Source organism: Aulonocara sp. 'chitande type north' Nkhata Bay, linkage group LG5 (assembly GCF_057382095.1).
Source record: "Aulonocara sp. 'chitande type north' Nkhata Bay isolate Kocher_YH1m ecotype deep benthic linkage group LG5, A_spYH_male_GT1.1, whole genome shotgun sequence".
Lineage (NCBI taxonomy): Eukaryota > Metazoa > Chordata > Actinopteri > Cichliformes > Cichlidae > Aulonocara > Aulonocara sp. 'chitande type north' Nkhata Bay.
Genome location: NC_141348.1, coordinates 2,748,914 through 2,762,577, shown reverse-complemented (window position 1 = coordinate 2,762,577; position 13,664 = coordinate 2,748,914). Strand labels below are relative to the sequence as shown.

Genomic DNA, 13,664 nt, shown 5'->3' with positions numbered 1-13,664 from the left:
ACAGAGGCTGAAGTTAGAAACACTAAAAGGATTTTTCATGGATTTCATGGATGATTTGAGTGATTTCCAGCAGGACACTTAAACATGTCAGTGGACGTCCTAAAGAACATATTCACTGATATGAAACGTGTCATTGAACAGGATTAATATCAGTGGAAACATGGTGGAAACAGCTGTGACTGCATGGATGTGACACACTTCAAATCTGTTCTCCACTCTTGGATTTGGGATCCATGGAGCTGCTGCTGAGTCTGTACAATAAAGGAATGGTGTGGAAGGTTGCAGCGTACGGACACAAACACTTTGTGCTTACAATCTGATTTTATTTTCAACATTAAACTACTAACCTACACTGATCAATGATGTTAATGGTCACATCTGGACTCACCCAGCCTTTCTGCAGTTCCTCACAGCTGGAATCAGTCTCTGTTGTCCCAGCACTGATGTTTTGTACTTCTGCAGGTCCAACTCATCCAGAACCTCCTCTGACATCTGCAACATGAAGGCCAGAGCTGAGCACTGGATCTCAGAGAGTTTCTTCTCTGATCTGTTCTCTGACTTCAGGAACTCTTGGATCTCCTGATGTACTGAGAGGTCGTTCATCTCCATCAGACAGTGGAAGATGTTGATGCTTCTGTCAGGAGAGATTCCATAACTGTTCATCTCCTTCAGGTTGTTGATGACTCTCTGGATGGTTTCTGGACTGATCTCTGTCTGACCCAGCAGACCTACTAAGAGTCTCTGGTTGGACTCCAGACAGAGGCCATGAAGGAAGCGAACAAACAGGTCAAGGTGGCCATTTTCACTCTGGAGGGATTTCTCCATGGCTCGTTTAAGGAAATCATCCAGAGAAGACTCGTTGTATTTTTTTCCCAAAAAGTTCTTCAGCACCTTTGTCTTCCTGTTGGTGTGACAGTGGAACATGTAGACAGCAGCCAGAAACTCCTGAATGCTCAGATGAACAAAGCAGTAGACTGGTTTCTGGAAGATCACACACTCTCTTTTGAAGATCTCTGTACAAACTCCTGAGTACACCGAGGCCTCTGTCACATCCAGACCACACTGCTCCAGGTCTTCTTGGTAGAACATGATGTTTCCTTTCTCCAGATGTTTAAATGCCAGCCTCCCCAGCTTCAGAAGAACTTCCCTGTCAGCCTTCGTCAGCTCCTGTGAACTCGTCTCATGTCCCTCATGGTACTTGTTCTTCTTCCTCTTTGTCTGAACCAGCAGGAAGTGTGAGTACATGTCAGTCAGGGTCTTGGGCAGCTCTCCTCTCTGCTCTGTAGTCAACATGTGCTCCAGAACTGTAGCAGTGATCCAGCAGAAGACTGGGATACTACACATGATGTGGAGGCTCCTGGATGTCTTCATGTGGGAGATGATTCTGCTGGACAGCTCTTCATCACCGAATCTCCTCCTGAAGTACTCCTCCTTCTGGGCGTCAGTGAAGCCTCGTACTTCTGTTAGCCTGTCAACACATGTAGGAGGGATCTGATTGGCTGCTGCGGGTCGGGAAGTTATCCAGACGAGAGCCGAGGGAAGCAGATTCCCCTGGATGAGGTTTGTCAGCAGCTGGCTGACTGATGACTTCTGTGTGACATCAGACAGCAGCTTCCTGTTGGTGAAATCCAATGAAAGTCTGCTTTCATCCAGGCCGTCAAAGATGAACAAAAGCTGAGAGACAGCCAGCTTCTCTGCTGTGACCTTCTGTAATGTTGGATGGAAAACATGGAGCAGCTCCAGAAGACTGTACTGCTCATCTCTGATCAGGTTCAGCTCCCTGAATGAAAGCAGAACCACCACACTGACATGTTGGTTCTCCAAGCCCTCTGCCCAGTCCAGAGTGAACTTCTGCACTGAGAAGGTTTTTCCAACACCAGCCACGCCGTTGGTCAGAACCACTCTGATGGGTCTCTGTTGGTCAGGTAAGGCTTTAAAGATGTCCTGGCACCTGATTGGAGCGTCATGGAGGGCGTCCATCTTGGAAGCTGTCTCCAGCTGCCTCACCTCATGTTGGGTATGAACCTCTTCACTCTGTCCCTCTGTGATGTAGAGCTCAGTGTAGATCCTGTTGAGGAGGGTTCTACTTCCTGTTTCATCACTTCCTTCAGTCACACGTTCACATCTCCTCCTCAGACTGATCTTATGTTCATCTAAAACCTCCTGCAGACCAACATCTGCTGAAAGAAAGAAAAACAATGAGACTAAAGAGAAAGAAAACTCTTCAATGTCTGAACAACACAAGAAGTCCAGTTTTCAGAAATGAGTCCATCAACAGACAGATGTTCAGTCTTACTTTGTACACAGCTGCTCTGACTGGCTGTCTGCAGTCCAGCTCTGGTTCTGGATCTTTCTCCACACTGTGCAGAAGCTCTGATGGTGACACAGAAAAGTCACAGTGGAGATACTTCTGTCCACCTTTGATTAGACTCATTATAAAAAGGAAAACAAAGTTTGAACACAGTCATGTTTCCAGTTCACTGACTTACATTTATTCCATGGACACTCACTCTAACCTGAAGCACAGCTACAACCCAACATTGTTGAGGCCTCATCTCCTCCTTTCCTGACTGTAGAGGTTAAATATGCAACAACCAACAAATAAAAGAATTTGGTTCATTTCAAAGAAATTCACACGGTGACCAAGTAAAGTAACCGTAGTAAAGGAGACAACATCCCGTTGATGGTGGGATTATTTGAAAGATTTGCTTTTGTCACGTCACCAAATGCAGTTGAACCACCCGTGGATCCATGTTTGACCATTCTACCACTCTGAGCTCTGCTTTTTAATCATTTTATTATTATCATCATTCATTTATTCATTCTTTGGAGGGGGGCTATTTCCTAATGCCGCCCTAATAAGCTGATGTTCAAGGGGAAATATAACAGAAACTCTTTCAGTGTTATTCATTAATAAATTAACAGATAAACTGTGAATGGTAAAATGGTAAATGGCCTGTATTTATATAGCGCTTTTCTAGTCCCTAAGGACCCCAAAGCGCTTTACATATCCAGTCATCCACCCATTCACACACTGGTGATGGTAAGCTACATTGTAGCCACAGCCACCCTGGGGCGCACTGACAGAGGCGAGGCTGCCGGACACTGGCGCCACCAGGCCCTCTGACCACCACCAGTAGGCAACAGGTGAAGTGTCTTGCCCAAGGACACAACGACCGAGACTGTCCAAGCTGGGGCTCGAACCGGCAACCTTCCGATTACAAGGCGAACTCCCAACTCTTGAGCCACGATCGCCCCAAGAAGAAGAAAAAAACTGAGATTTAAAGGAGAGAGTGAGAAACTTGATCATCCATCCTCATAATACATGTTTATCAGTATCTGCTGTGACCATACTGCAGTAATAACTACAAGTCTACATTTCTGTGACTGTTGATCAATCACAGCAGGAATCTGAGCTCATCTCTGCACACAGAGCAGCTTCAGCTCTGGGATAAACTGCTCGCTTCACGTCCTTCTCAGCTCACAGACACTCATCCTGATATTTTCCTTTAACATTTGATGGTATAATTCATCTGAGTTTACACTTTATCTGCATAAATACAGAAAAACAGACCCAAACACCATAAACCATCAGTTTCACCATGTAGAATATATTGTTGTTTCCTTTTAATTCAGAGAAAAACTCTGATTTGGATTTTCTCTGTTCTCTTTGCCACAGCCCATCCCAGCAGCAGCTGAAGCAGCTGACTGTCACAACACTGAATAACACTTTAGGAGGAATTTCAGAGGTCAGTAAAGCTCCAGTTTCAACATCAGTTAATTAATCATAGTTCATCATAAATGTTAACCTGGCTGGCACACATGTTGATGTTAGCCATTTAAATATTAGCAGTTAGCTGAGGCCACAAGAAGAAGAGGCCCTAGAAGAACAATGGATGATAAGATTAGATTTCCAAGACTGGGCAGAGACGTGTTTTCCTTTACTGTCTCTTACAGAGGAGGGAGCAGGTACCAGACGAGGTCACGGAGGTACGGGGAGGATTCGCAGCAGACAGCAAGACTGCCACGTCCATGCGAGAGAGCGATGGCTACGATAATCGATTTTCCTCTCTCAGCTCTCAGCGAAGGCGGTCGCACTTTTCTCCTCTCCTCCTCACCCTTATCTTCCCTGCTTCGCCTCTATGTCCTTGTCTTGTCTTGTGTGAATTTACTTTTCCCTGGAACAGTCTCTCACTGTCGTTCTCTAAACCTAAAAGAGAATTATGGATTTGATCAACTGGTCCCTGAGTGCTATTGACACCCTTTTCTCAACGAGAAGTCGGGGCTCGGGAGAGCCTGAGTGCCCTGGAGGGACTTTCCCTGCCGGTTACACGATGGACGGGTGGCAGAACTGGAGGACCGTGTGCCTGGCGGGACTGTCGATCGAGGACGCTGAAGATATCTACCTATTCGGAACCATGATAACAGGGTTCATGCTGATCGGCGTTGGCCTAGCCCTGCTTTATCGGAGAAATAAGAGAGCGGAACCGGCTGTTCAAACCCCCACATGGCTGCCCGCTGGATTCGAAGCGCCGGGACGAGGTGCGACCTCTCACAACGAACGTAATATGGTCAACACCTTGGAGACGCTTACAGCTGCTGTGAAGGCTCAAAACAACACCATTGAGCGTATGAGGGGAAACATCAGAGAGAGGCCTGCTCAAAATGACACCCTTGAGCGACAGTTGGAAAACATCGCGGAACGGATCACTGCAGTTGTGAAGTCTCAGAATCAAAAGACTGACAACACCTTGGAACTGAAGTTTGCTACCATCATGGGGAGGCTCGCGGCTCTCCAACGGGAGGTTGAGGGACCTGTCTCAGAGTGCTAAAATTCGAGCTGCTCACAACAGAAATCAACAATATTCAACATTCGGACACCACGGCGCCAGCTGCAGGCCCAAGGCTGGAGCCCACCAAAACAACTCCCTGATAACGACTGTGTGATGACTGTTCTTCCCGTCCCATGAAGGCCACCTGGGTTGGCTGGCAGACTGTTTACTTAGCCTGATAGAGCGAAGGACACTGTCTCCGCTGAACTCTGGACACGCACACACATACACTTACACTGATAAGCACACACTCATCCCCCCTCCCTTCCAAACGCCTTCGATGCTTGTTTCCTGAAGGGGCAGCACGGCGGGTCTGTGTGCCGCGCTGGAACGGTAGCGCTGTGCAGGGTGGCTGCTGTGTTCGCTTCGGATTACTCCTCAACCCCCACCCACCCCTGTGGCTTGTCATGTCTTCACAATGTTGTGCTGTGGACATTTATGTGCTTCTTGTGCAGAGGAGTTTTTTTGTTTCCTGTTCTCATGCTGTCCTACCATGGAAGCATAGCATGAGTAGGGGTCTCTTTTTTTCCTCTTGTACTTTCCCCAGTGTAGTGTACATTTCAATGTTTTTCTCTGATTCTACCAATCTCCGACCTGTATCCCCATGTAATGTTTGTGCTATATGTGTAAGGTCGGGGGGGGGGAGGGTCCTATTTCACTGCAGGGCAACCTGCATGTGACGAATAAAGCTTTGATTGATTGATTGATTGATAATCTCTGTTTTTGTCTCCCTATATAATGTTGTACAGCCCATGTGAGGGTTATCCTCTCTGTGAACCAGATGCTTGATTTCACACAGAGGTCCACCAACTGAATTTGATCAGTTATGGAACGATTTACCTCGACAGGCTCCTTCACTCGCTGCTTTTAAACCTCCTTTAAAACACACTTTTACTCCCTGACCTTTGACCCAGTGTGACATGTTGACTCACTACCTCAGACAGCTTAAAATAGTCTTTTTGTTTTTTGGTGCTGCCTAAAAGAACCGTAAAATATCGATACGGAATAAAGACCAAAAAGGACAAGATACATACTGCTGGATTTATTGGACTGTGAACTTAATTCATGCATACCAGTGACATCGCGTCACCCCCGTTAACGACCACCTCAGTGGCTTCAAGCGTAGGCTTAGCCTCTACAGATATGATTACCTGACAAAAGGAATGTCATATACATGTCTATTCAGTAAAAGAAATGAATTGTGTTTAAAGCAAACAGATAAAGGGATCAGTAATGGCAATTATCTGTCATTGTCTTACTTGTCTTAGCCCAGTTAGGTAAACATTAACAATTGTGGTGGCAGATTTCTTTTGTCAAGTATTAACTGAGAGCCTATATACAGTTATGTTCATATATTTTTGTGCTACATCAGGAAACGCAAAATCATAGTTTTTAATATTTTAATCCTTATTTTTAAAACTGTTTTTGTCATTTTTCTTCTCCCATTGCATCAAAATCATTATTTACACTGAATAAATGAGTCAGCAGCTCTCTTACATTGTTGCTGCAGGTTCATTACTGAAGTCTGGAGGTTGATCATTGGACCAGTCACTCCTCACAGACACACAGCTGGATGCTGCAGATCCTGCTCCATCCTCTTCCTCCATCTTCTTGATGTCAGGGTGGAGTTAGTCTGAGAGGCAAACACACACACTCAGAGGTGCTGTTGTACTGGAAGCATCACACTGACGGGTTTCTAAAGTTCTCATTGATCATTTCATGGAGTTTCTGTGGTAAACACTGTCCTGTGACGTATGTGTTATGGTGAGGGTCATGAGGGCTAACCAGCCCCACTCCTTACTCCTCATATTTCAGCCTGAAGCACAATAACAGCCTAAACCTAACCAGGAGGCTGTAACCTCAAAGGGACTTCATGGTTAGAAATAAAGGTTCAATGAAATGAAGCAGATCATAAAAACATGAGTTCCAACTTTAAAAGAAGCGTCCACACGATGACGGCACAGCAGAGGAGCACTTTCTCTAACACACTGATTCAGTTCCACTGACACAAGGACACACACAGGAAGGCACACACACACAAGCCTTTATAAGAAACAACACAATCATCTGCGCTTGACTTGTCAATCCAAGTCCTTAGCCCATGAGCCCGCGGTATCAGACCACAGATATTCCCTTACTTTGAAAAAATAAAGCCAGTTTTCAGAACAGACCTGATGTTTATGCTACAGCCTGTTTACCAATATAATCAATATCAGATATCAGAGCAACAGAAACCTCGGTGATCAGGACGCTGGGACTGAGAACAGGAAGTGGCTCAAACGTCACAGTTTCATAACGTCACCCTGAACTCCACTCACGGAGTTTCTGTCGCCATTGTAGTTTTTAAAGTCCCGTGATAAAGGCGGGGCTTTCTGTGAATCCGCACGCTCATTGGCTAATAGCTCGAGATTGACACATCGTTATCCAATGAGCGTGCGGGAACTTCCGACATAAAGTTGTTTCCTTTGAAAAACCAAAGTCTGATTATTTTTGCCTCCACTGACGGAGCCTGTTGTTCCCGCCACAGAGACACAGTAATGTCAGAGCGGTGTTAACACTCACCCTGCCTCAGCACAGCTCTCACTCTCCTCCTGCTCTCTCACACTAAACGGAGGCTCAGCTAAACTCACTTCCTCTCTACTTACAGGAAACCAGCGCTCAGAGGAGCCGACCGGCCTCACATTTCACCCACAGACACGAACAGCGTGGAATTATTTTATGTCATAAGAAGAAACATATTCATGTTAACACTCACCTGCCTCAGCTCCACCTTCCTGCTCCTGCTGCTCTGAACGGAGGCTCAATGCTTTCACTTTCACTGCTGCTCCCTAAACACAGAGGATGCTGGGACTTGTAGTGTTTTCCTTCCGGTGCGGTCTTCCTCTTTGTTTGTTTGTTTGTGTTTCTGTTCAAGTTATTTCGATCAAGTAAACATCAACAGAACACGTGAAGCCACACAGAGTTTGTATGTCGAGGTGGGTAGGAGGGTTTGAGGGTTTGGGGAGGGGTCAGAGGGAAGAGGTCTCTCAGTCTGGACAATCCACATTGATGGCATTGCATCTTTCAACGTGTTTGTGGGTCGATTTGGATGCTCCAGGTGTTCACACCGAACGCGATGGACGCGAGAAAAAAGCCCAAAACGCCCCTAACTTGACGCGTGCACATTCGCACCTCATACGCGTGTCCAAGAAAAATCCATCGCGCCCCAAAATATCATATTTTAACGCGCGTGAACCGGAAATGTGGGAGGGATGTGGGAGGAAGTTGTGCCAGACTGGTATCTTTGCAAGATGGCAGCTGTCGAGCTAGCGCTTGAAGAGAGAGTCTCCCTTCTCTATGTACTGTGGAGAGCAGAGCAGCGGCGTAAAAGACGTCCTCGCCGTACCTGGGTCCATCAGGTCCTCCAGAGGCATGAGCAGTTTGGTGAGTTTCACCACTTGCTCCAGGAGCTGCGCCTGGATGACGGCCGATTCCAGCGCTATCACCGTCGGCCAGTTTGAGGACCTGCTTTCCCTCGTCGGTCCCAGAATCGCCCGCCTAGACACCAACTACAGGCGCTCAATCCCACCTGCAGAGCGCCTGTCCGTCTGCCTGAGGTTAGTAAAACTATTTAATACGGTAGTCCTTTATTGATACCTGTGCTAATATATGCTAAACCATCCAGTTATACACTGCTAACATGGATGTGCTATGCTAACAGTGAATGCTGTCGGTGTTTACTGAAAGCAAACTGTGGTACAGACGACTGTTTATAATATTTCTAGTGATACTCAGAAGCTCTCATCAAGCCTCGATTTAATTCGATTTATGCTGTTATCAGTGTTTGAATGATAGCATGGCTGTGGTGTCACATCAATGTATGCGCTCGGTGTTTGCTGATATCAAACTGTAGCATTAGGACCACTGAGTTAACCTTTGTAGTGATACTCCTTTTTATTTAGACCTGGTTTAATTCTGGGATAGTTGAATATTTGTATATAATCCCTGCAGCTGTCAGACTCTATAGCAGGGGTCACAGCCTTTATTAAAACAGAGTTAGATAAAACTGAACAGTTTGGTTCATCTTTAGTTACATGGTTCTATCTTGATAAGCTGTCTTATCACACATTAATTTTTCAAAAATATTAATGATTTAAGCAAGGAAAGGGCTACATGTCAACATACAACTCTTTATTTCTATTAATGTCTTACTTCATTCCTACCTGATTGACATGTTTAGGAATTATGAGTGATTGGCTCACTGTAGTTGTGAAAGTTGCTACCAATCAAATTATGATATGTTAAAGTTAAAACAAAACACAACTGTTTTAGATATTATCTAATATACATTTTGTAATTATCCTTATAATTACAAAATGTTTTATGTAAGATTTAAGTTTTGTGATTTATATCTGACATCACAAAAGTATTTTGGAATTTGAATAATGTATTTTGTAACTGCAGTACACATAATACTGATTTTGAACAATTTTGTCCATGTTCCTTGTCACCGGGGACTCCTTCAGGACCATCGCGTTCAGTTTCATAGTCGGTGTGTCCACGGTGAGCCAGATCACCCCCCAGGCAGCGACGGCCATCTGGGACTGTCTAGTGGACGACTTCATGGCTGTGCCTTCACCTGGAGACTGGCGGTCCATCACAGAGGGATTCCAGGAGCGCTGGAACTTTCCTCTGTGCTGTGCAGCTCTGGATGGGAAGCACGTCCAGACAAAGGCACCCCATATATCATATAGGAGACACACACATTGATATACACTAAATATTTATTTCATTTCTTTTTTGTGGTTCCCAAATTTATGCACCTGCTTGATTTTGTTTAAACAATTATTGCACACTTTCTGTAAATCCAGTAAACTTCTTTTCACTTCTCAAGTATCACTGTGTGTGTCTCCTGTATGATATTTAACTGATATTTTTTATTGTAACAACCAACGATTTATACAGGAAAATGATGTCTATTAACAAGGTTGCCCAAACTTCTGCATCCCACTGTATCAGTATATTTTGTCATTAGTATAATATGAAATAAATTCTACATGTGTCAAGTCGTGTGCCAACATTTGCTGTGTAGTAGAACTGAGACATTAGTCATTATAAACATCTATTTGAAATAATATTAAAATTCTCAAACAGAAAAACATTAAACAAATATATAAAATATAAGAATTTACAGAGAGAGACAGGAATAAAAAGGACCAGCTGCTCTCCAGAGCAGGAACAAGGCTGAGGAGGAAATGCTCCATTGGAGACTGGTGTGGCCTCTTCAGGGACACCAGGATGGCCAGCTCCAGCGCCGATGGACCGTCCTGGGACACGTCCCTCATCTGCCTTGGAGCCGTCCTCCTCTGTGGGGCTGTAAAACAGCACAAAACACAAAGAAATGAGAAGACTGCTACTAGATTTTCATTTCAACATTGGGAAAAAAAAAAAACCAAAAACAGGACATAATCAGATTGGTTGTAGATATTTAGTAAAGGTGATCACAAGGCAATCCCACCGACTAAAAAGGTATCAGTGCTTGCTGTACATATCTGTGGGTGCAGCAGCAGGAGCTCAGGGACTGGGGAGCCAGGAGAAGCAACAGGGGATGCTCTGCTGCAGAATCAGTTGGTTCTATCAATACAGTATTAAATGTTAACAGGTTGAATATAATAATCATAGAGTAGACAGTGGTCCCTCATTTATTGCAGCAGGGGTTCTCAGAATAACTAGCCCCTGGCCACGCACTTTATACACTGTTTTCCCCACACACATGAACATTGGTGACAGTTCTCACAACTGATTCTCAAAGTGCAAACCTTTGTAGATTGCAAAACGTAAAAGTATTAATATGCCGCGGTTTGTCTTCATCTGCCCACCACTTTCATGCGCCTTTTCCCCTCACGGTGCAGGTGTGTATTTCCGAATGAGGCTCATAGTTATGGGTGTTTTTGTGCTGTTTTTTCTATTGGACGCGATGGTTATCAAAACCAAACGTGATAAATTTGGCAAGCGCAGGAGACACGACACCAGGCTGCAGAATGCAATGCTGTACTGTGCAATAAAAAATCAGCGAAAAAGCAAAGCAGTGACGGATGAACAGCGGGACCACTGTGTGCTGTTTATTAATAAACAATAAAATATATTCCTAAATGATAACATGCATAAAAGCAGAACGGTATTTGTACGTCAGTGGAAAAATAGCGGTGGCTTGCTAGCTGTTGTGAGGCTTCCCCGGGTCAGTAAAGACTTTCAAAAGAGAAATGAATGAACTTACCAGGTTGCCCGATCTCTTCACATATCTTCCTCCAAGCTCGGTCCTTTTTATTCCTGTCTCGGTACTGAAAGCAGCTGGTGTCGTACAGCTCCGGGTTGTTTGCTACCGCATTGATTAGCCTTCCCCTCCATTGAAGTATGAAGGGCTTTGGCTGGATCTGCCCCTTTGACCTAGGTAACAGCCACGTCACCAGGCTCCTGATTGGTTGTCGCGGCGCGATTTGACGCTTGAGTTCAGATTTTTCCAACTGGAGCGGTAGACGCGAAACGCGTGTATGCACAAAATGCAACACAAAAACTCACGCGCGTGGTTTTATTCGCGAGTCAAACGCCTGAAACGCGCTACACTGACGCGCGTTTCAGGCGTTTTCGCGACGCAAATCTGCTTCCGAATTTTCGCGGGACCCGCAATCGCGGGTCATCGCGCCTTTCCATTGACTTTACTATGGCAAGCCGTTAGAGCCATACTTTACATGTAAACCTGACGCTCTGGCCGCCTCTATCGCGTTCGGTGTGAACACACCGTTACGGTGTGTTCACACCGAACGCGATGGACGCGAATAAAACGCCCCAAACGCCCCTAATTTGACGCGTGTACATTCGCGTCTCAACGCGTGTCCAAGAAAAATCCATCGCGCCTCAAAATATGATATTTTGACGCGCGTGAACCGGAAATGTGGGAGGAATGTGGGAGGGAGTTGTGCCAGACTGGTATCTTTGCAAGATGGCAGCTGTCGAGCTAGCGCTTGAAGAGAGAGTCTCCCTTCTCTATTTACTGTGGAGAGCAGAGCAGCAGCGTAAAAGACGTCCTCGCCGTACCTGGGTCCATCAGGTCCTCCAGAGGCATGAGCAGTTTGGTGAGTTTCACCACTTGCTCCAGGAGCTGCGCCTGGATGACGGCCGATTCCAGCGCTATCACCGTCGGCCAGTTTGAGGACCTGCTTTCCCTCGTCGGTCCCAGCATCGCCCGCTTAAACACCAACTACAGACGCTCAATCCCACCTGCAGAGCGCCTGTCCGTCTGCCTGAGGTTAGTAAAACTATTTAATACGGTAGTCCTTTATTGATATCTGTGCTAATATGCTAATCCATCCAGTTATACACTGCTAACATGGATGTGCTATGCTAACAGTGAATGCTGTCGGTGTTTACTGAAAGCAAACTGTGGTACAGACGACTGTTTATAATATTTCTAGTGATACTCAGAAGCTCTCATCAAGCCTCGATTTAATTCGATTTATGCTGTTATCAGTGTTTGAATGATAGCATGGCTGTGGTGTCACATCAATGTATGCGCTCGGTGTTTGCTGATATCAAACTGTAGCATTAGGACCACTGAGTTAACCTTTGTAGTGATACTCCTTTTTATTTAGACCTGGTTTAATTCTGGGATAGTTGAATATTTGTATATAATCCCTGCAGCTGTCAGACTCTATAGCAGGGGTCACCAGCCTTTATTAAAACAGAGTTAGATAAAACTGTGAGTTTGGTTCATCTTTAGTTACATGGTTCTATCTTGATAAGCTGTCTTATCACAGATTAATTTTTCAAAAATATTAATGATTTAAGCAAGGAAAGGGCTACATGTCAACATACAACTCTTTTTTTCTATTAATGTCTTACTTCATTCCTACCTGATTGACATGTTTAGGAATTATGAGTGATTGGCTCACTGTAGTTGTGAAAGTTGCTACCAATCAAATTATGATATGTTAAAGTTAAAACAAAACACAACTGTTTTAGATATTATCTAATATACATTTTGTAATTATCCTTATAATTACAAAATGTTTTATGTAAGATTTAAGTTTTGTGATTTAAATCTGACATCACAAAAGTATTTTGGAATTTGAATAATGTATTTTGTAACTGCAGTACACATAATACTGATTTTGAACAATTTTGTCCAGGTTCCTTGTCACCGCGGACTCCTTCAGGACCATCGCATTCAGTTTCAGAGTCGGTGTGTCCACGGTGAGCCAGATCACCCCCCAGGCAGTGACGTCCATCTGGGACTGTCTAGTGGACGACTTCATGGCTGTGCCTTCACCTGGAGACTGGCGGTCCATCACAGAGGGATTCCAGGAGCGCTGGAACTTTCCTCTGTGCTGTGCAGCTCTGGATGGGAAGCACGTCCAGACAAAGGCACCCCATATATCATATAGGAGACACACACATTGATATACACTAAATATTCATTTCATTTCTTTTTTGTGGTGCCCAAATTGATGCACCTGCTTGATTTTGTTTAAACAATTATTGCACACTTTCTGTAAATCCAGTAAACTTCTTTTCACTTCTCAAATATCACTGTGTGTGTCTCCTGTATGATATTTAACTGACATTTTCTATTGTAACAACCAACAATTTATACAGGAAAATGATGTCTATTAACAAGGTTGCCCAAACATCTGCATCCCACTGTATCAGTATATTTTGTCATTAGTATAATATGAAATAAATTCTACATGTGTCAAGTTGTGTGCCAACATTTGCTGTGTAGTAGAACTGAGACATTAGTTATTATAAAAATTTATTTGAAATAATATTAAAAGTCTCAAACAGAAAAACATTAAA

General features: G+C 44.4%; 2 protein-coding genes across 12 annotated transcripts in view; one reads left to right on the top strand and one right to left on the bottom strand.

Moving 5' to 3' along the window:
• Positions 1–7,645, bottom strand: part of LOC147329671 (protein NLRC3-like) — a 121,510-nt gene extending 113,865 nt beyond the window's left edge. For 9 of the 10 annotated variants that reach the window (XM_086290992.1, XM_086290987.1, XM_086290985.1 and 6 more), the window contains exons 1-4: positions 7,588–7,645; positions 6,330–6,465; positions 2,297–2,373; positions 389–2,180 (exon numbers count right to left, since the gene is read on the bottom strand). In XM_086290992.1, coding sequence (XP_086147118.1) covers positions 389–2,180; positions 2,297–2,373; positions 6,330–6,439 — 1,979 coding nt within the window. In that variant the 5' untranslated portion in view covers positions 6,440–6,465; positions 7,588–7,645. Of the gene's footprint in view, positions 1–384; positions 2,181–2,296; positions 2,374–6,329; positions 6,466–7,587 lie in introns of those variants that run through there. The other variant, XM_086290994.1, reaches the window with a different exon arrangement.
• A 324-nt stretch (positions 7,646–7,969) lies between these two features.
• Positions 7,970–13,464, top strand: LOC147329670 (uncharacterized). 2 transcript variants are annotated; one of them, XM_086294127.1, is made up of 2 exons: positions 7,970–8,428; positions 9,338–9,869. In XM_086294127.1, the coding sequence occupies exons 1-2, from the start codon at positions 8,169–8,171 to the stop codon at positions 9,579–9,581; spliced, it is 504 nt and encodes a 167-aa protein (XP_086150253.1). In that variant the 5' UTR covers positions 7,970–8,168; the 3' UTR covers positions 9,582–9,869. The 2 variants fall into 2 exon arrangements, with proteins under 2 accessions (XP_086150253.1, XP_086150254.1); XM_086294128.1 differs by lacking the exon at positions 9,338–9,869 and adding an exon at positions 12,998–13,464 and having other exon boundaries at positions 7,973–8,428.
• The last annotated feature ends 200 nt before the right edge of the window (positions 13,465–13,664 follow it).

Coding starts and splice junctions, on each gene's coding strand:
- LOC147329670 (XM_086294128.1), top strand. CDS start 8,169: ATGTACTGTGGAGAGCAGAGCAGCGGCGTAAAAGACGTCCTCGCCGTA. Junction 8,429..12,997: donor CGCCTGTCCGTCTGCCTGAG/GTTAGTAAAACT, acceptor AATTTTGTCCAG/GTTCCTTGTCACCGCGGACT.